Here is a 20,449-nt window from a genome sequence, read left to right on the forward strand (position 1 = left end):
GGTTCTCAATAGAATATTCATCACAGCTTTCCAGGTATGCCCTTAGTATGCTTATTCATCAAAATGAGCATACAGGGTCAGGGTCATGTTCTCTACTGACTGGTCAGCACTAGGGTGGGGGGTTATTGGTTATTGCATGTGATCCTGATGCCAGCCATGGCATCATTTGTTCTGGTTTCACTTTCCTGGGCCTGAAGCTGAAATACAACTGAATCCTAAATGTTATTATCGTTTGACCAAAACTCTGTCTCAATGGTCAACAGTCTTGAGGCTTTTTTCCCTAAGATTATTTGATGCTGATCAGAACCTCATTGCCCTAAGGGCTTAATGCTTAAGGAATCCACTGTGCACAGGAGACAGAGGCAGTGAATCAGGGTGTTGGATGAGGCCAGTTCAAATCAGTTACCTGTCTCAGTTTCCCCATTCCACTTACCAAGGTATTTTCCTAGCTTCTTACTATCTTGTCTCAAGGCTAAGCTAATGGTTTAAGTTCATATTGTCTTAATAGTTATCAATTTTTATCTCTAAAGTCCTTGATACTTATTGCATACTTAAACAAGCTGATTTTTCTCTCCCAGAAATGCTTACATCTAAATGTTGGGTGCTCATAGTCTTAAGAAGTTTTACATAGAAAATGCCATTTCATATCACATACACTTTTTTTTTCTTAAATTTGTTTGCTTTTCATTATTTGCATCCCACTACAACAATTTTTAGGAGGAAGCACATTTGGCTTCTGTTTATCTTCCTAACAGTCGAATCCAAAAGCAGCTGTAATTGAGTGCAAGTCCTGAGTTTCTGAAAGTGTCATGAGACCAGTAGATACAAACTCATGGGAGGAGTTTTATACTTTATGTATCAAATTCTGGACATGTTTACCCATGTGTTGAGTTTAGAGAATTGATTTTTATAGTTTTTGTTTACTTCTGTTAGTTTCCTAGAATTTCATTGGATTCATAAAATTTATGGATAATTATAATCCAACTGCTTTACAACCCTCTTGACAACTGAGGACACCAAACGCACAGAGCTAGGTGGGTAGCTATGGCTGGGCAGCTGTGCAGCTGCAAATGGGGATAGCAATTTACACTCTGCTTTGTCCAAATTCCCCCCTCCCAGATCGTACTGTATTAGATGCCAGCCCAAACTAGAAGACTCTCCTTTTCTTATACTAGACTTTATGCAGTTATTTTATAAAGTTAAGACCCACTGGTCTAATGTAGAGGTTCTTAGACATTTGTACTTTATGAATCAATAAAATCTCCAAAGAATTAGAGGGCTGACATGAAGTTGCCATTGTTTAGTTTGTCAGTTGAGGCTATTAAAAAACAAAAGAAAGAAATGTTTGTGTCCCATTATGTTATCATCATTTCATAAATGGCCATTTTAAGATCTGAAAGGTTGAAGAATAGGACTTTTCCCGTTAAGCAAGAAATGGGGATGGTAACCCAAAATAGGGGATTAAAAACCTGAAAATATCACATATTCTCTAAGGAGAAAAAGCAGTATACAAAAGTGCTCAGGCAACTCCCTCTGAGAGGATGTCAGATTGATTCTGATACCACTCAGCACCCCAGCAACCTCCACTGCTCATATAAACTGACTCTGGGTAGGGGAGGATAGAATGTGAAGAGGGTTTTTTTTTAAATTTTGTTTTATTGCTTAAAGTATTACAAAGTGTAGTAAATATGTCTCCTTTTTTGCCCCCCACTTGACCTTCCCCAGCCTCCACTACCCTCCAGTGTCTTGTGTCCATTGGTCATGCTATAGAAGAGAATTACTTACTGGCCTAGAGATGGAAGTTGCCTTCCACAAAAGGACAATTAACTTCTGTATCTTTTAGGTTCTGGATAGGAAAACAAAAGGAATTTAACACAAGAAACAAACAAGCAAAAAAACACACACACAAAACTAATTACAAAAGTATTGAATGATGAAAAGGAAAAGGGGCCAGCCAGGTAACCCAAAGATTGGTGAAGCAGATACCATTTCTAATGAGGGAAGAAAGGGGATGATGGTGTTAACGGGAGTCTAGGAGTGCAGAGGAGGAGTCACCATGGTAGGAGCTGGGACCACCAAGAGATTGCTGTAAAGCTAGTGAGCAGACATTTGCTGAAGATATTGTGTGGTGGTTCTGGATCTGTCAGGAGGGAGTGCCCAATTTGCCTCCACTCCTGAAAGGAAGAAGAGAGTCCCTTCTCTTCTTCCAGTTTCCTACTAATAATTCCCATTGTCAGCACTACAGGAAGCCAGTTGGGAAGAGAACCCGTGAAATGTAGTTTGCGATGCCTCAGCCCCAGCATCACATAACAGAGTTAGGAATGGTGTCTGGGTCTGAAAGACATTAATAAAAAACTGAGTGTCTCATTTCTCCATTGGTCACTTATGCAGAACACTTTCTGCTCTGTTCTCTGTGCCTCTTTGAGCAAAGGATAAAGAGAAATGGAGAAAGATAGGGTGGAGAGGAGAGATAGCACTAAAACAGCCACTTGGTGTTACAAGGATGTTTGAGCTTATCCTGGGTCATGTGCATCGGGATTTAGGACATTTTGCCATTTCTTCAATGAAGAGAGTAGACCATTGCTCAAGGGGCCCTTACCAGCAAGGTGTCAATGCATACCAGTAGGGATGGGAGTGGAGGAGAGTGGAAAAGTTATTTTTTCCCAATAGGAATGCTCCTATTCACCTCTGAGGAGAGCCAACATTTGAACACCTGTCTTACAGAGGTTATCAGTACACAGTCTCTTTTTGCCAGAGAAGTAGTGACACTCAGTAGTGAACTGTAATTAAATACTCCATTAAGTAAGAAGGTTTTGCTTCTTTTTATTAACTCTTCTACTCCGCTTCAATGTGGAAGGAGCTAGAACCTGAAAAGGAAAGGAGGAAGAAAAAGCAGGCCAATTCCTCTTCTGGTGCAGAGTTCTATACACTGGCTACTGAGTGGCCTCACGTAGTCTGGCCACTGAGCCCAGAAAAAAAGGAGGACATGTGATTTAAACCAGTTATAAATTAGAGTTACGGACACAATCTGAACTGTTGCGAATGAAGATGAAATAGATTTGGCATTGCAGATGGAGAGCACTTATCGGAGAAAAATGGAAACCAGTACATATCTGTGCCCCACTGAGTTCAGAATGTTCAATAAATCAATTACGCACACAAAAAACAAAATGAAACTTTTTTGAAGGTCATTTCAAAATAAAGAGCAATCTTTAAATTGAAAAAAAAGTAGCGGAGAGTTTTCGGAAGATGGCGGCGATATAGGCAGACGATTACCCTTATTTTTCTCATTTCTTGAAGGTTGGGTCTAGCATGTAGCCATGGCATAGTATTTTATTTTACTTTATTAGAAAAGTATTTATTTATTTATTTACATATTTAAGAGAGAGAGAGAGAAACATCAATTTGTTGTTCCACTTATTTATGCATTCCTTGGTTGCTTCTTGTATGTGTCCTGACTGGAGATCGAACCCACAACCTTGGCATATCAGGACTTAATATAGTATTTTAAAATGATTATTATAATTAAGTTGACATTTCTATCAGTGAGGGATTACTACAGCTGACAACTTTAACCTGTGGAAAGAGAAAGTCACATGATTGCTACTCAACAAGGGTCCTTTACCTCATTTTAGCTTTTAAATATCTATGGAGAAGGGAGAAATGGAAAAGGCAAAATTATATGAGGAACACTGTAGTCTTTGAATGGAACAGAATGTTATAAAAGATTAATATAACTTTAAAAGCACCTTTTATGTGGAGAAATATAAAACCAGAGGAAAACTATTACAATATGCCAGAAATGGAATTTATGGTCATCGTATTTACTCATCACCTTAGAAATCCTTAGAAATAATTTGTTTTAATGAAACATATGGTGTTCTATTTATTGAGAATCAAATTTTGTTGATAGAAGAATAATCTCAAATTAATAAAACCTGAACTCTTCTCTCACCTACATTTGCCTTAAATTTGAGGCACTTAAAAACTTTAGTATTTTTTAAAAACTACTCCTGTTTGTGTTCTTACACAGTTGAAGCACATGGTTATGGAAAATTGATCCATTTAACTTACATTTATGACGTCAGAAAATGAAATAAAAATCACTTCATTCAGTTCTACCTCGAAAAGATGAATAAAATCCAGTTAGCTGCATAGTGATAGGTTGAGGCTTGTCTTTAGAACCAAAATGGCTCTAGTCTGAAAGTAGATGTTGGCCATATTTCATTACTGTTCCAAGACTTGATTTTCTCACCTGTTATGATTATTGTGCCCACCTTATTTAATTCAACGATTTTATGACACATATTTGAAATCATGTATGTATAGTACTTAAAAGCATGATAAATTCTCAATCTATGTTAGCCTAAATGAAAGACAACTGATACTAATAACCAACAATGATATGGCATGTGTAACCCTTAGCCTTCCATATTATACATAGCATAAAATAATACATTATAACATATAACATATGAAATTATATTACATACTATTTTATAATAATGTTTATAGTAAAATATTATAACAAAATGCTATTAAATATATTATAACATTTTTCAACATTCCCAAACAGAATCATCATTGCCATCAAAGAGTGATGATGTAAAACTATTTCTGCCTCACAAAAGCAACTTGATAGAATGCCTGCTGATTTTGTTTCTAAAAGCCATAAACCACTCTAGAACCCCAACTATATTCATTCTTTCAACAGGGTATTGAGACCCTGCTTTGGGTCAGTCACTGAGGGAAGATATTTTAAAACTGCCCTCTGGCTTTGTAAAGTTTTTGGAACAAATCTGTTATCAGGCAGTGTTCCAGCAGGAAATAGATTGCACTCCCAAAAGAGGGTAAATAAAGTATAATGGGTGGTATTATTTACAAAACGTGTGAGCTGGGCTGAGGATAAGGGGGAAGGGATGATGAAGCACTTAAGGCAGTGGTTCTCAACCTTCCTAATGCCACGACCCTTTAATACAGTTCCTCATGTTGTGGTGACCCCCAACCATAAAATTTATTTGTTGCTACTACATAACTGTAATTTTGCTACTGGTATGAATCGTAATGTAAATATCTGATATGCAGCTGAAACCGGTTTGGTTCAGTGGATAGAGCGTCGGCCTGCGGACTCAAAGGTCCCAGATTCGATTCCGGTCAAGGGCATGTAACTTGGTTGTGGGCACATCCCCAGTGGGGAGTGTGCAGGAGGCAGCTGATCGATGTTTCTAACTATTCCTCTCCCCTCCTCTCTGTAAAAAATCAATAAAAAAATATTTAAAAAAATAAATGAAATAGGAAAATTTTTTAAAGTAAATATTTAAAGCTTGACATTTTTTTTTTAAAAAAAAATATCTGATATGCAGGATGTATTTTCATTGTTACAAATTGAACATAAAGCATAGTGATTAATCACAAAAACAACATGTAATTATATATGTGTTTTCGGATGGTCTTAGGCGACCCCTGTGAAAGGGTCATTCGCGACCCACAGGTTGAGAACCGCTGACTTAAGGCTAGCAACAATGGAAAGAGCTACCAGCCTTATATCTGAAGGGTTAAGTGGAGACATTAGTTAATGGAACCCAGGGAAACTTGTCACCTTAGAAGAGGGTTGCCTGTAGGGCTGTGACTTAGAGGACTTTAGCCACTGCTACACCAGGGCCAGCAAGGAGGGACCATTCTTTTCTCCTGTCCTTCAATATGTTGTCTTTTATTTCCCATTGGCTGAACATACTCAGTCCAGAGGGCTAGGGAGCCATGGGCACAGTAGTCTCTGAGTATTGTAGGTGGTGGGAACCACACCAGGTGTGTGACTGATGGGGTCAGACCAAACCTGGATTCAACAACCTCGGTACTTGGGTTCCAGCTAGGCAAGAATTCAGAGCAAGACCCAAACTGTAAGAGAGTATATATTGGGTAAATGGCAGAGGTAGAAGTAATTCCTAAATTAAATGGGCTTAGGAAACAAGTTATAGAGGTACAAAAAGGGCCCTTGGAGCTTGGGAGTGAGGAAGCTAATGGTAATGTGTCTGGAGGGGATAGGGGAAGGGGAAGGGAAAGGCATAGCGTGCTCCTGGGAGGGTGAGTAAGCTGGGTCCTCCATCCTAAGGGTCTTAAGGGTGGAGATTTTAGGAGAGGTGCCAGGGAAAGATCTTAATAGAATAGCAGCGGTTTTCCAGGGTTGGGTCTTTCAGGGTTGGGTCTCCACTGATTGACTGGCCAGCACTAGGGCAGGGGCATCATTACTCAATGCAGCTGGTCCTGAGGCTGGTTTTGTTGCTTATCTGGGCCTGGAGCTGAAATACAACTGAGGCCTAGATGGTATTTCTAGGGAGGAAAAGGTCAGGGTATCCAAACCTCATGACCAGTGATATGCTAGGGGAGGAAAAGTCACCCTGTGGACTAGGGCCCACCCTACAATTGATTGTCCATTGCTAGGCACCCCAGGTTTTCCATCCTGGTGACCTTCGGTACCTGGTCCATTGTCCTTGCTCTGTTTTGGCCTGACTAACTGTGTACAACATGAGGACCAGTCTCCTGGGGCACAGGCAGAGGAGTAGACTTAAGGATGTCAAACGAGGAATATCCAGAAAAAAATCTGTCCTTCTTTTCTTTTTTGTTTTATTTTACATAACAGATGTTGGGGTTTATTTCTGAATATAGAATAATACATTTTAAAATGTAGAACATTTGGAAAATTGCCTTGTTACTTGAGATCCTGCTTTTCCTAGCCAGGCTTGCTCCCAGTTGAAGGCCCATGGATTTATCTGATAAGCTTTCACACTCAAAGTGTCACAAAACTTAAATTTATTTCCATGGCTAAGGCCTGGCAAAAATCCTCTAGATTGCCAAAACATCTCCTGGTGTTTCCCCGGATAAATTTATCTTTCTGCTTGTCATCAATTTCCTTAGCATGGTATCTTCGTACATGTATCATACTCAGTATATTAAATTTCTTTCCCTATTTCTGCATACCATTATCTCCACTAAACAAATTCTACTTTTTATTATTAGGAAATCTCATTTTGCCTAAGCTGGTTTGGTTCAGTGGATAGAGCACTGGCCTGTGGACTGAAGGGTCCTGGGCTCGATTCCCATCAAGGGCACATAACCAGGTTGCAGGCTCCATCCCCAGTAGGAGGTGTGCAGACGGCAGCCAATCAGTGATTCTCTCTCATCATTCATGTTTTTATCTCTCTCTCCCTCTCTCTCTCTTTCTCTCTGAAATCAATTAAACCTGATTTCCTCCCTGAAGTTTTTCCTGAAACCCAACACCAATTATTTCATCTGAGGAGAGTTTTCATCTTAGAAGAGCTTTATTCACAAATAGGATTTCAGTATTTAATTATATTTTTAATTACTCATTTAACAAATATTTTTGAGCACCTACTATGCAGCAAAGTATATTCTTCTCTAACTAAACCTAAAATTCTTGGGGGCTGGATTTGCTTTGAGCTTTATTTGTATCCCATCATGCCTTGCACAAGTCTAAGAAGGGATAGTTCAGGTTTTACTCTTCATTTCTGCTGGGCAAACTTGATCATTGTTCCTTCTCTGAAGAGAGCCTAGAGATTTCTACTCCAGTTGTGTTGTTTAATCCTATTTTTAAGTGCATTTCCTGCCAAGCAATGTGAATGTAAGATAAAAAGTAAATTTTGCCTCATAGATGTTTCCTACTAATTTATTCTATGAAATTATTTGTTAGAGGTCACTTTGCTTTTCTTATTTTATTCATAGAAATATACCCTACTAATTATGACTCTTTGAGTACAATAACATTTGTATCTTTTTTTAAAGAAAATATATTTTATTGATTTTTTACAGAGAGGACAGGAGAGGGATAGAGAGTTAGAAACATCGATGAGAGAGAAACATCCATCAGCTGCCCCTGCACACTCCCCACTGGGGATGTGCCCGCAACCAAGGTACATGCCCTTGACCGGAATCGAACCTGGGACCCTTCAGTCCATAGGCCGACGCTCTATCCACTGAGCCAAACCGGTTAGGGCACATTTGTATCTTGATAGTCCTGATGCTAAACTTACCAGTTGTATATATTTCATAATGCTGCATCTATTTTGTTAACTGTATGAGTTCAGCTGGCATGCTCCTAGAAGATATTAGGATACCATAATTTGTCAACTAGCTATGGCCTAAGACTTTGGTCTTAGCCTATTGCCATTCCTTCATTTCTTCATCCAAGATAAGTATATATCATTTATCTCACAAAAAAAACTGACCCCAAATATATGAAACACTAAGTTTTGTAGAAATAGGATTGTTTTAAAATAAGTTAATAGTCTCATGTAATTTATGAGAATTATATATATCTTGTGGCTCATAAAATAATATATCACAACATTTTGAAAAATTTTAAAAAGAAAGGTAACCTCCTATAACTCATAGAAAATCCATAGGTTATTTAATATTTTTCTATGCCTGTATTTTTATAGAATTATAATCATTGGGTGTAATTTTATGACTTGCATGTGAACCTTGAATTTTGAATCTTGCCTTCTTATTGAACTTAGCAGCATAAACTTTCGTTTTTGGGTTCCACCTCACAGAGGCACTCAAGATAGTAATTGTGATAAAATACCTGCTATTTGTCTACTTTTGTTAGGTTTCAAGCAGCCTTTGAGTGCAAGCCCTGAAATTTTGCCTACTCCTGTTAGGAGAGTGTTAGAAGAATTCAGCAATTATAAACATTCCTTGCTGTATGCTGAGGAAATTCTTTTTCTTGAACTATGGAATCAAATCCCTGAAAAGCCCATAGGGCTCTCTCCCTAGAACACTATAAAGGTTAAGTTTCTCCCTCCCCCCACTCTCATATCTATTCTCAGTTTTGTCGCCAACTCCTGCATAATATAGTCAAATTATGTGGTAGAGATTCAACCCTGGTTTCCTGGGTGATGCTACAATGCCACTACTTAGTATTCCCAGTCACACAGCTACCATTTCATTACGCTCTTCATCTATATATATCTTCATGTTCTAGAAGCAGACTTTTCAAATCAGGCATGCATTAAGAGTTTAAATACACAGAGTGAAAAAAAACAGGAGCTTCTTGAGCTAAGCAGAAATGCAGGACATTTTCTTTACCGGGATCTTGAGAAATCACCATGTGGACAAGTGGTTCTTGAAGGATTTGATGATTTCTACAGCATATCTTTTCCAGTTTAATTCTGCAAACTCAGAACTCTTCATATTCTCTTAAAGGCTATCAGATGGCTCAGCTTTAAATTTGGGCCTGTTTTAATAGCCTGAGTTTTCCTTTTGAGCTTCCGCAACTAGGATGCACCCTTACATTTTGGTAGTTATTGAGGTTGTTGATCTACACAAAACAAACGTCATGAACTGCAGTGTCTCTACCTCAAAATGCCCAGGTGTGTGTGATATGAATCAGGGAATTCTAGCTTTTTCTAGTTACTGGTTGTTAAAATTCTCTGTGATGAATACTTGCCCAAGTACCTATTCATCTGTGAGGTTTAAACTAATAGTAAAATTGAAATTAAGAATTTTTTAACCATGTATATTTTTTGTATTGGTGTATTCCCCCCCCCCCTTTTTGACAATAGTATCAAGGGATCATATTTCTTAAGGCCTAAATCTGCCATGTCTTAGCTATTACCTTGGCCAAATGATTTTCCTGATCCTCTGTTCTCTCATTAGAAAAAAAAAGAAAACAATCTCACAGACTTTTATGGAAATCAAATGACATATTGTATGAGGTATAACTGTTAAAGAATAAAAACCTTTACAAATATACATTTTATCTACATTCTTAATGATCATTGGTTATTTGGGAGCCCAGTTATCACAATTTTCTCTTTTCCCAAATAGCTTTGCACTTATTTCTTGGATTTTTGGATTTTGTGAACCTCTTTTCTCACATATCAGATTGCACTGACTTGTTAAATTGTGATATTTACTTGTGCATGTATATTGCGTGCATTCAAATGTTCATTTGGAGAATGCAAATTTATATTTGACTAAGGATACCAAACTGTTCATTTTGTGTGTCTTTCTTCCCCTTGTAGGTCTTAAAACTTGTCAGCAAAGCTACCCTGAACAATAGGCATCCTGAGAAGGGAAATTTTTCGTCTCTATAATGAAGAAAAGCAGGAGTGTGATGACAGTGACGGCAGATGATGTAAGTTCCAAAAGTCAGAGATTCCATCCACCTTTTCTCTGCTCATTAAAGGAGTCACTCCACAATTCTGTACGAAGGATAGGCAAGGACGTTTAGCACCACCACTTTGTCACTCAGTGTTTCTACGACCCAGACATTATCAGCACCTGCACCCAGTATTCTTCGAGGTGGACAGCAGGAGCGCTGCCCTTGCTGCAGCTTGGAGATGGGTTCCACTTGAGCTTTATGGTTTTCATTCCCCAAACCATCAATCTCTGGTGCACGCCCACAACCTAACTCTTAGAAACTCCTCTTGTCATGCTGCCTGCATTATGATGACTTTCTTTCACACTTTTACTCACATACAACTAACCTTTGAGAGTCACCCCCTATGTTGGGGGTCTTTGACAACTGCTCATTAGAAGTTTGTGATGCATACGTCTTCTGGGTCTTGGTTAGTGTGGTCCTTACAGCAGCAGCAGCAGCATTACCTGGGTGTTTTTTAGAAATGCAGTCTCAGCCACACCTCAGAACTACAGATAACACTGTATTTCAACAAGATCCTAGGGTGACTAGATATGTATAGTATGTTTGAGAAACCCTGTCCCATGTCATCTGGAGAAGTCTGTAAACTCACCATCTTCAGAGCCTTGCATCTTGGACACCTAAGATGAAGTATCTCCTTTGTTTTCTATTCATCAGTTCCCCTTTAGAGTATCTTTAATTGTCCAGTCTTTACTCAGTTTATGTTTGTGAGTTAAAAGTTATATGCCACTAATCAGATTTGCAGAAGGAAGGGAGGGAGGGAGGAAAAGAAAGTAATTTTCGTTGTTCTCTGCAATAGCTCACTTTTTGTTGTTGTTAAACTCCTCTTTCACAGGTGGGGGAGGGCCTGAAAGTAACTTGAACTTGCAGGTTGATGTAAAATGTTATCTTTTAGATAAAGTCCCAGTCTTTCAGGATTTTTCCCAGCTCTCATTCTTCCCCTTTAATCACGTGCCATTGGGCAAAGGGACAGACTTAACAATAATTAGCATTGTGGTAACATATGTGTGATATTGTCCTTGTCCTGCATGTTCCTTTTCTGCTAGTGTTTGCTGTTGTCCAGTTGAGGAACAGTTCATTTCCCCAGATCTTTGGTTGTTTAGTCTCTGCCCTTGGTCCAGCGCTGCTTCGGCTTGTGACAGGGGTAGCAGGTGATGGTGCTCTCTGCATGAGCAGTGCAACGTCTCAGTTCACTTAGAGTTTGACCTTCTCCTCCACTTCCTGGGCTCTTTACCTAAGTATTCAGTGGGGGATCTGGTTGTTTAAAAGATTCAGCCCTGCTTTCGGGTAGCCCTTAACGTTTGGGCTCTTCACCTCATGGACTCCTGGTCCCTTTGCCCCAGGCTGCAGCAAGTTATTGACAGGGAAGCAGAGGCTAATTCTCAGCTACCTTCTGTGTCCCTTTATGGCTGTGGGGACGTCTAGGACCTGCAAGTGCAGAAGGAGACTTAGGCGTGCTATGAGGCTCTTGTCCTCCAATACATACTCCTTTGCCATCGCTATTTCTACTTTTTATTGTTAAGGGATCTCATGAGTGTTCTGTTCCCATTATCCATGACCATGTTTTCTTTCTTTGTTTCCCCCTTTCCTGTTGCTTGACCACAAGGGAATGTCCCTTAATTCATAGTCCATGTTCTCAGTTACAGACAGTGAAAGCTGTGTTTAGACATTCATGCTCCGTTCAGGATATCTAAAGGGAAACTTCTGGAATTTAGAAATCCCTTTTCTCTTAAAAAATCAACTTGGAATTATTCATTAGTACTATTTGTATACTGTGTGCTCCAAGATTCTATTTTCTGGAAGAATAAAACTAAGCAATGCATGCCATCTAAAAGATGGATAACTGCTCTTTCACTTTCATCTCATCCTCCAGTTATAATCCCGATCCTCCCTGAGGCCATTGTTGCCACAGTCAAAAGATGGGAAGGTTGCATATAAGAATTTGCAAAATTCTTATATGCACTGCACAGTCAAAGATGAGGGCCCTGAGGGTCATTTAATGCTTCCAATACTTCCCATTTCTAGTTTCGATAACATTTGCTGGCCTACTATTCAAATTGAATGTGTATGTAAGCACACTATATATCCTTGGAAATACCTAATCCCATTTTCTCACTATGAGTCTAATCATAAAAATTCCAAAATTAGAGCAAGCTCTAAAAATGACTGAAATACACTAAACAAAAGACAAACAACAGCAGGAACAACAAAGCCTTGACTACTTAGGCACTGACATGTGGACACTTTAGTGGTCCTGACATTAAGGTAAGTTTTAATATGGGGATAGGACAAAGAATCCCTTTGGTGTTCCCTTTCTTCCTCCCTCCAAATTTTTCCTACCAAAGTGCAGGGTTTCACCTTAGCTCTTCTTTTATGATAACCTTTTGGAATTACATTAGCAAAAATATTGATTTTTAAACAAGGATTAGCCAAGAAGATGAGGATGATTCAAAACTGAGTGTTTCCATTAGGGTTATAAAGACGTAAGTTAATTTTAGTCAGTGTGATACATTTTAAAATTTGTGATTTCCAAAGGACACATTCAAATGACTGTTCCTTTCCCCCAGATCTGTGATGCGATGAGTGGTGTAGTGTCAGCTAGAGTTGTGCTGGTTACAAGAAAATAAGTCCTAGGTCGTAAGTTCAGTAGTTGAGAATTAATCGAATTAGATTTTGCCTTTGAAAATATTAGTACTGTATAAATTATAAGTATAAATTAGAGAGCTTTAGGAAATTATGAAAAACTCTACATGGGCTAATTAGCATTTTAAACCACTGTTAATGTTTCCAGTATTTAACTTAATTTCTAAAAAGCTTTTTTCCATTATGATCATTTATGGTAATGTATTTTCATCATTGACTAAGATTTTTTCAAACACATTCCTTTAACTCAACTTACGACTTTAAATCTGTAAATTCAAGCCTCTTGGCAAGTCAGTGGGGGGGATATTTTATGGTAGGTGTGACTTTGTTACTTTTCAAATAACATGTGTCAAATAAGTACCTAGTTCATTTGCTATAATATTAAAGCCTAGTTGATAATATTCCCATTTTCTAAAAGAGAAAAAATATCCAATTTATTGGGAGACTATGATTGTTGGTATTTAACTTAATGATATACCTGTTTCTGTTCTCTGGTACAGTATTTCTTGCATAGGAGGGAAAGTATAGTCTTAAGACTTTGCTTTGCAGATAATCAGTACTTTCTTTACATGCAAATTTGGAGCTAAACTGATTTATAGTTATGAGTTCTGAATTTTAGTTTGTTTTTTTAATCTCTCTTTAGGAAGACTTTGTATATTCTGTCTTCTTAACGAGTCTGAGTGTTTTTTGAGAAATAAACTTAATTCTTCTACGTTTTCACCTCAGCCTCTTATTTGTAACACACACACACACACACACACACACACACACACGGACACACTAATACAGTAAATGCTAGGTCTACAGTGCATTTAATATAACAACCAGTTACTGAACAGTAAAATGCTGAATACATTCCAGACTATTTCAAACTGCAGGAAATTCTAGATTGTTTTGTTTCTTCCTGTTATTGAAGTGTGTTTCTATGGAATCTCAAATAAATTGTATTCCAAAACCATAATTATATTCCAAGCACAAGAAAATATGATTATATTCCATTTTAGCAGGGCAAGTGAGGCCCCTGCAAATTGTCAGGCCTATTCTTGCCTACATTTCCATCAGCAAAATGTCCTATGCAGATCAGAAAGTATAAATTTCTAGAGTGCAATCTCTATGAGAACATTTACTATGCTGTTTTTTTGCTGTTGTAGCTTTCTTAAATAGCACAGTGCAAAACTATAATAGGTGTGCAACAGATACTTGTTGAATGAACACAGTTGGACCCTTAAACGTGAGTTAATTATTCTTGTATAAACCAGGATGGGTGGAGGAGTGGGGGCAGAGAAGTTTGTTTGTTTAAACCTCAGGACGTCTAGTCCTAGGTCTCCTAAGTCTACTTGGAAGGGTTAGTAGGAAGTACCTGCTGTTTTTAAAGGCACATACTGATTTTCTAGTGAGAGACCTTGGCCTGATGGTAAGACTTCCATTATTCCCTGTTAAGATAAGAGTACAGAATGACAATTATATCTTTCAAACTCCAAACTGCTATCAGTGGCCATTTGAGGTGCTGTAACATTTTCTGTCTTTGAGCTGGTTTGGATGGTAAACCAGGCAATAATTCATTTGGGATCCCCACTCCCAACAGGACCAGGAACCACAGTCACCAAAAGATATATAGGAAGAATAAATAACTCTAATCATTGGTGATAGGACAGTGCTTTTATCTTCTCACAATAATTTCATTTATGTCAACATTAGGGCAAGTATCAAACATTGCAGTCCAGCTAAGAACTTGATTAATTAAACTCCTCTCTCTCTCAGTGCTTATATAATGTGTGCAATAAACACACATACATACACACACACACACACACACACACCACACACAGAAAAAAACAAAATAAAAAAAAATCTCAATCCTGAGAAGACTTTCTATTGGAACAAAAATAGTAGTCAGCCATAATTCCATAATTATTCCATTTTGCTATCCTATGATAGAAAATATTTTTACTTTAAAACACTAAGCTATGAACTTTATACTTTAGCCAGAAAAGATTGTTCCTATGTTGTGGAATATCATTGATTTTCTACTTTTTTTTCCCAATTATAAGCTTTCATTTTAGCAAATAAAAGGCAACTACAAAGCAAAAGAAAGAAACATCTCAAAATTTTCCCATAAATGGGAAATATTACTTGCAGTCCTAAAGATCACCATGAATATGCAACTGATATATTATTCTAAAATTTGAGAATTAACCTCCTTCTCTCTTGTTCTCTCTTAAGCTTTTGACATCAATGTTAGATTCCGATTGTGGGATAATGAATCGGGACTTTCTGAGTGACAACTTGATCATTTAGTTTCTTATTTTACTCCACTGTGCATCATTTTTAACATTTGATTTTTCTTTTTTTCTCTCTCTTCTTTTTTTCTTCCCCTGTGGATCCTCCAGAATGTTAAAGATTATTTTGAGTGTACCTTGAGTAAATCCTACAGTTCTAGTAACACACTTGGGATTGACCTCTGGAGAGGGAGACGGTGTTGCTCAGGAAACTTACAGTTACCACCACTGTCCCAAAGGCAGAGTGAAAGGGCCAGGACCCCTGATGGCGATGGCATTTCCAGACCAACCACGCTGCCTTTGACAACACTTCCAAGCATTGCTATTACAACTGTAAGCCAAGAGTGGTGAGTAGCCCCCACATTAAATGTCAATTCTAAGTTTTATGTTCCAACTACTCCAAATACAAGTTCCTCTTATTAAAATATTAGTTATCTGTGGGAAAACTAAGGCTATTGACATTTTGACAATTTGTTTTCCTTTGGGTAGAAGATGAAACCTTTGTAACAGTAGAGGTATTTTCTACCTACTTAGATTGGAAGGAGCCTATTGAGGAAGAAATGTGATACTTTTTTTATTATTAATGTCAAGGGAAAGCAAAATGACTTCCCATGAAATTTTTATAAAAAGAACTATTGAATGTGTGTGAATATGTTTAATTTAATAAATCAATATTATATCAGTTCCGGTCAAGATGGCAGCATAGGTAAATGCGGCACTCGAATCCTCCCACAACTACATTAAAATTATAACTAAACTATAGAACAACCGTTATTCAGAACCACCTGAAATCTATCTAAACCAAAGTCCTGCAATTAAAGATATAAAGAAGCAGCCACATTGATACGGTAGGAGGAGTGGAGATGCTGAATGAGCTGGTCCCACACCCAAGTGTGATGATAAATATCAGGAAGAAAATCTTGCATGTGGAGGCCTCCTAACGAGTGAGGGGTCCCAGACCCATACCGGCCTCCCAACCCGGGTTTCAGTGCCAGGAAGAGAAGTCCCCATCACTTCTGACTGTAAAAACCAGTGGGAAGTGTGGCTGAGTGAGATGGAGGGCTTCTGGAGTCCCAAGCAGTGTCTCTTAAGGGGCCTGTCCACAGACTTACTTGGGCACACTCCTTCTGAGTTCCAGCACTGCAGCAGGAGCTCAAAAGGCTCCAGGGACTTATGGAAGGAACTGAACTATCTGGCATTAGAATCCCCCAAAATGAGGATAGTGTAAATTACACTATCACGACACTGAGTAAGATGGAGGGCTTCTGGAGTCCCAAGCAGTTTCTCTTAAGGGGCCTGTCCACAGACTTACTTGGCCACACTCCTTCTGAGTTCCAGCACTGCAGCAGGAGCTCAAAAGGCTCCAGGGACTTATGGAAGGAACTGAACTATCTGGCATTAGAATCCCCCAAAATGAGGATAGTGTAAATTACACTATCACGACTTCAGGTTTACCAGTACTCGCATCATGGGGGAGCCAGAAGGAGAAAAGAGAGAGAGCAAGAAATATGGTGATTTTAAAATCACTTTGTTTTTATCACTTATTAAGGACCAGAGCTAAACATATTAAATCATTGTGCAATACAGTTCCAGTAATTCATTAAAATCTGTGATTTGTATAGTGTGCCATAAAACCTTGCCACATGCTGCGATCTATCCACTACGCTGATGGGTAGTCCAATATGTGCTCACTTAATAATGCAGGTCACCTTCTAATTGATGGTTATTAAATACACTAAGGATTACATCACCAAGACTCCAGGTATCATAGTTATTAGCATGAAGTAGCTCACCAAAGAGTCTCTATGTGATTGAGAGGCCTATTACCACATTCTAGGGACACTGGGCTAAACATTTGAAAAGCACTGACTTACATCTTATGTTTAGCTGAATTAACATTGAAACAGTCATAGCCAATCACTGAGAACTAAAATGGGCACATTTCACCCGTCCTGCTTATTCAATCACATAGCTTGTGTGATTAGTCTTGATTATGTTTCTGCATACTCACAGATTTGGAGTCGTAAAGAGTCCACAGACTTATTTTTCAGCATGTTGACAATGGTGTCAGTTGTTATAGTATTGAAATGCTTCACACCAGTTAGTAAATACCAGTATATGCTTTTTAGAGCTATTTTATTGTCCCTGCTACCATCAAAGGCTTCCCCAGAACAAATTCCTCACAATCCAACAACAAGAGAAAGTGATGACTGGCATAAGCAGGAGTCCAGTTTTGACAGGTGTGGTGCTGTATCTGTTAAAATAATACTCCTTGCAAACTTTGAGTTCATTTAACTCAAGGATACTTTGAGAGTTCTGGAATTGTCCCTTCTGTGGAAGTATCAATTCCCAGACTCTGACATTTGGGACATGCTTGTCTATCCGTCTAACTTGAGTATATCTATCTGTACAAAGAGAGCAATTGTATTCACTCCATAGGCCATTGTGAGAAGTAAATATGCTTATCTCTATAAGGTACCTAGATTAGTTAAAAGCATATGTTAAGTGATCAACAAATGGCAGTTTCTCTCCTCTTGATCATTAGCCAATAAATCCTTCTGGAAATTAGAAGCCATGTTTAAAGTATCAATAGCCTCATGCTGGGTATCAGTAGTTGATAGGGAAATGGAGAATCTAGACATAATCCAGAAACTATATATTATGTAGTCAGACAACACCGCATATTAGTAATTCACTCATAATATGTTTGTTTTATTTCAATTACCTGGATACTTTTGAAAGTATGAGAATATTCAATCATTGACTCTAATATCTTCCATAACTTATTTTCATTATTTGTCTTTTGGGATTGTATTCTGGTAATTGCTTTTGTTTTGTTTTTTCCTTTCCACTTTGCTAGTTCTCTTTCCAACTATGTCAAATTTGCTGTTAAATCTACTAAGTTGAATATTCTGTTTTATTGCATTTTTAAATTTTTAGAGTTTGCATTTATTTACTTGTTAAAGATGCTAGGTAATTTTGTGTAGTTTACTTCTCCCCGCATGTATGTTATTTATTGCTGCATGAGAAATAATTTTAAAACTTAATGGTTTAAAGTAACAAATAGTTATTGTCTCACATTTTCTGTGGATCAGGAATCCAGCTGTGGCTTAGCTAGGTACCTCTGACTGGATCTTTCATAAAGCTAGAATCAAGCTATTGGCCAGTGTTGCAATTATTTTAAGCTAGACTAAGTGAGTGGGATATGCTTCCAAGCTCACTCACAAGGTGCTTGCAGCTTGTTGACTGGAAAAATGAGTTTCTTGCCATAATGCCTTTCTAGAGGGCTACTCATAAAATGGTGGCTCATTTTTCCCAGAGTAAAAGGCTGAGAGAGAAAGAGAGATAATAGTAAAGTATTTTTACAGCTGAATCTAGGAACTGACATTTCATCACATTTACACGTTCTATTCATTAGGTCTAGCCCACACATAAAGAGAGGGACTGTACAAGGGTATGAATACGATGAGGTGGGAACCAATTTAGACGCTGCCTACACATTGTAGATATTTTGAAGGTTTGAAAAAATTTTAAAAACATAGTGAGAATAGTTATTTTATCCCTTTGCTCATTTAAATATGATATGATATTTAAATGAGCAAAGGGTCTGTTTTTTATTATCTGTTTTCTGATGGTTCTTATTCATACTTTTTTAATTAAAAATCTACATACAGAAAAGTATGCATATCTTAAGGGTATAACCTGATAAGGTTTTACAAACTGGATACAAACATATAACCAGCACCCCAATCAAGAAACTGAGCTGTAACCAGCACCCGCAGGCCTTCTTTTGTGCCTCTTTCCAGTCGCTACTTTTTCCTCACTTCTATCCATATCGTTACTTGATTTATTTAAAGTATTCTTAAGGTTCTGAGTTTGGAACTTGATAAAAGCATCTACTGTAAAACAAATTGTACCCACCTGCATCTTTTCAGAGTGGATAACTCTGCCCATTTGATGCTTTCCCATACAGTACTGGGCTCAGTTACTGTGCTGTCTGGCTCCCCTCTAATGTGCTTCATCTTTGCTCTGCTTTACTTTAGGGTCTTAATCCCACATTTTCGTTTGTCAGGGTGTGAGCAAAATATAAAGCTTCATCTACAATGAACTGTATCACCAGAAAATTCACCTAGTAGTTATTTTAGTATTCTAAAAATAATGGCCTTTGTCAATCTACATGAATTCAGATTTGTCTACAGTTTTCTCCATAAGCCCTAATGGATAATGAATTTAGAAAATTCAGTTTAGAATTCAGATTTGTCTACAGTTTTCTCCTTAAGCTCTAATGGATAATGAATTTAGAAAATTCAGTTTAGTGCTGCCCACTTAAGCTTGGTACCAGCAGCTTTAAATTAGCACTGTACTAGTGCTATGTAGAACATGAAGAACTCAGCTGTTTTGCAAAAATATTGCATGCTGCCAAATGATATGCAAACACTTTTTTCTTTGGGGGACTTTACCTCCAGTAACCTCATCATTTTCTTATAGTGAAGAGCCAAGAAAGTTTCCCTTTTTGCTCTGGTACAGTAACCATTCTGAAATATTCCCAGACTGTATTCTAAAAAGTCATACTTTTGGGGAAAAATAGTTTACCAGAGCTCCATTCCAGCTAGGGGCAGGACATTTCCTCAACGTTAGCCCCTCTGGCCTGTCTATCTTACCTAAGGGTGGGATGAAGCTAAGAAACACTTGTGACATAGGTCCACTGCAAATCTGAAGTTTAATTATAAAATTATGAAATGCTTCCCCTGAACACCTTACTACCACACCAACAGGGTTTCAAGATAATAAGAGTAGATTAAAGCTTTAAGAGCTTCAGGAGAAACAGACTTTATGTAGGAGTAGTTTCTAGGGAAGGGCAAAGAAAATGGGAGAGCAAAACAAAGATACCAGAGGCATTTGAAACCTCCAGCATCCATAGTGATCACACACATTTGCAGCCAAACCCTAGCCAGATTAAGATGAAACTTCACACTAATGGCATTTGCCTTAGTTTCTCTTACCTGATACATCCTCTTGCGCTTTTAACAAGAACATTACCCAGCATGATAAAAGGCAAGAAAAAAAGGAGCAAACCAAACATCAGACCCAGATATGACACACATGTTAGAATGATCAGAAATAGGATTTAAAATGACTGATATGTGTAATAAGGGCTCTAATAGAAAAATAAAAACAACCAGAGACCTGGTGGGAATGCAGACTGGTGCAGCCACTGTGGAAAACAGTATGGAGTTTCTTCAAAACATTAAAAATGGTACTGCCATTTGACCCAGTAACACCACTTCTAGGAATATATCCCAAGAAACCAGAAACACCAATCAGAAAGGATATATGCACCCCTATGTTC

At 38.0% G+C, this 20,449-nt stretch overlaps 1 protein-coding gene across 1 annotated transcript in view; it reads left to right on the forward strand.

Moving 5' to 3' along the window:
• The window catches only part of LOC102771187 (cAMP-specific 3',5'-cyclic phosphodiesterase 4B), a 435,382-nt gene that overhangs the window by 83,487 nt on the left and 331,446 nt on the right, over positions 1-20,449 (forward strand). The window contains exons 2-3 of the mRNA XM_006773277.2: positions 10,041-10,153; positions 15,211-15,446. Of these exons, the coding sequence (XP_006773340.1) occupies positions 10,112-10,153; positions 15,211-15,446 (278 nt within the window). The 5' untranslated portion in view covers positions 10,041-10,111. The remainder of the gene's footprint in view (positions 1-10,040; positions 10,154-15,210; positions 15,447-20,449) is intronic.

Source organism: Myotis davidii, unplaced genomic scaffold (genome assembly GCF_000327345.1).
Source record: "Myotis davidii unplaced genomic scaffold, ASM32734v1 scaffold205, whole genome shotgun sequence".
Lineage (NCBI taxonomy): Eukaryota > Metazoa > Chordata > Mammalia > Chiroptera > Vespertilionidae > Myotis > Myotis davidii.